Genomic DNA, 1,868 nt, shown 5'->3' with positions numbered 1-1,868 from the left:
ATAAATATTCAATGGTACGTAAAAAGAAGGAGGCCTAAAAATTTCTCTGCACTCAATGGGGGTTAAAGTGTAAAATTCCCCACTCGTTTGCAAAACTCGGCCGAGTCATAATCAAGTTTAACTCGCTTGTCTTTGAGACCCCCAAATAAGACCAACTATTACCCGGTTCAGAATCGGAGTGGCTAATTAAATGAGAAGAACCGAACCGGATGGTTCGTTGTGGTTCAGTCCGGTTCGATTGGGAAGTTACCAAATGGTTTTGTCAGTGAGGGCGTGGAGGATCGGTCGAGATTCGGGCCAGAAGTCAAGGTTGTTTCTGATGCTGACGTGGCAGTGTCTCTGAAAATCGTCGAGGTTTAAAAACCGGTTCGATTTGTCGGAATCGGACCGGGAAATGAACCGGAGAGCCTCTTGGAAGAGCGATTCGTCGCAAGGGATGGCCAAGGGTCCGTGGTTGGCGAAGCCGTACTCTTCCTCGGCTTCAAGGAGAAGCTTCTTGAAAAGGGGGTGGTTCAGGTACGACGCGCGCACAACAAATCTTGTGTAGTTGCTGCCCACGCACACCGCCACGTGTCCGGCAGGCACATCGGACGGTGCACGATTGGCAGACATGCGGGCCTTGTTGCGCCACCGCCGTAGCATCTGGCGCAGGCGAACAATGTGACGGATTTTGCTACATTTGGCTGACATTTTCTTTTGCTTGGTTCTGTTGCTGACGAACAAGTTGCTGCAACTAATGTGTGATAATTGAAAAGAGAGCGAAATAAAAATGGAGCTTGCGGGGATTCCAAGAATGCGAGGGGTTTAGGATTTATAGTGTTGAGCTTTGGAAAGTGCCCTTGGGGTTTGGGGATAATTACCAACTACTGTCTGCGGTTTTTGTAGCATATTCAAAGGTAGCATTTTGCTGACTATAAAAATAAGAAGATCCATGTTGGATAACCTTTGTGTGTCATTGCGTAATATATTTTAGGATTATTTCTTTTTTTAAGAAAATCAAATATATATATCATCCTTTCTTTTGCAGTTAAGAAATTAATTTTGTTGATACATGGTTGGAAGATAAAGTGGAATTTATCCAATATCGCATTACTAGTTTATGCAAGTAACTTTCGTTTACATTTCTCGTTAATTTTGTTTAGTGCAACCGTTCTTTTTTATTATTATAATTGAACTACTGTTGTTTTGTTTGGGCACACTCTTTAATTTTTTTACGTTAGAAATAGTAAGTCTTGGAAAACTTATTGATGATTGGATTCATAATGTACTATTGTTGTGCGATAGGAAAATGTGAAAAGGCTTATTAAATACACTCAAAATAAATATTAGTTATTGTATTTTTATATTATTTTTATATTCATTTTCTCTTTTCTTTTCTTTTTTTATTATCACATATCAGATCATCTCTCTCTCTCTCTCTCTCTCTCACACACACACACATATATATTTGTTATTTTTCTTATTTCTCTTTTCCTTTACAAGTGTCAAACCATTGATTTTCAGTAAATCTTATAGAAACAATGAATCGAAAGTGGTATTTAAAAACGGGGCAAATTAAAAGAGAATGTAATAGAATACTGTCAACTTTTATTCTTTAAAATAACATGTATTTAATTTTAATTAATATTACACTTTCTATTTTTCTTGAGAAATATGCGATAAATTTATTTCTCACTTCATAAAACTGCATGTTTAAATATGAAATGATAACTTTATTCTATTTTACTTAATTATATTTTAATCTACTTCATTTATTATTAAATATTTAAATTGTAGGTATAACCATAATATTGAAATGTTATTGCCTCCGAAAGATACATAATTGGTCTAAAAAAATAATGAAATCTTATTGTTTTGCGTTTATAACG

At 36.1% G+C, this 1,868-nt stretch overlaps 1 protein-coding gene across 1 annotated transcript; it reads right to left on the bottom strand.

The window, feature by feature from the left end:
• Positions 1 to 246: 246 nt before the first annotated feature.
• Positions 247 to 690, bottom strand: LOC113874167 (auxin-induced protein 6B-like). The gene has a single exon (XM_027512388.1). The coding sequence runs from the start codon at positions 688 to 690 to the stop codon at positions 247 to 249; it is 444 nt and encodes a 147-aa protein (XP_027368189.1).
• Positions 691 to 1,868: the final 1,178 nt, after the last annotated feature.

Source organism: Abrus precatorius, unplaced genomic scaffold, assembly GCF_003935025.1.
Source record: "Abrus precatorius isolate BTA unplaced genomic scaffold, Abrus_2018 Scaffold8, whole genome shotgun sequence".
NCBI classification, from domain to species: domain Eukaryota; kingdom Viridiplantae; phylum Streptophyta; class Magnoliopsida; order Fabales; family Fabaceae; genus Abrus; species Abrus precatorius.
The sequence above is the reverse complement of the archived record's forward strand: the minus strand, read 5'-3'. Positions and strand labels throughout refer to the sequence as shown.

Excerpts from the sequence above, each read along its gene's own strand:
- LOC113874167 (XM_027512388.1), bottom strand. The coding sequence starts at position 690 with ATGTCAGCCAAATGTAGCAAAATCCGTCACATTGTTCGCCTGCGCCAG.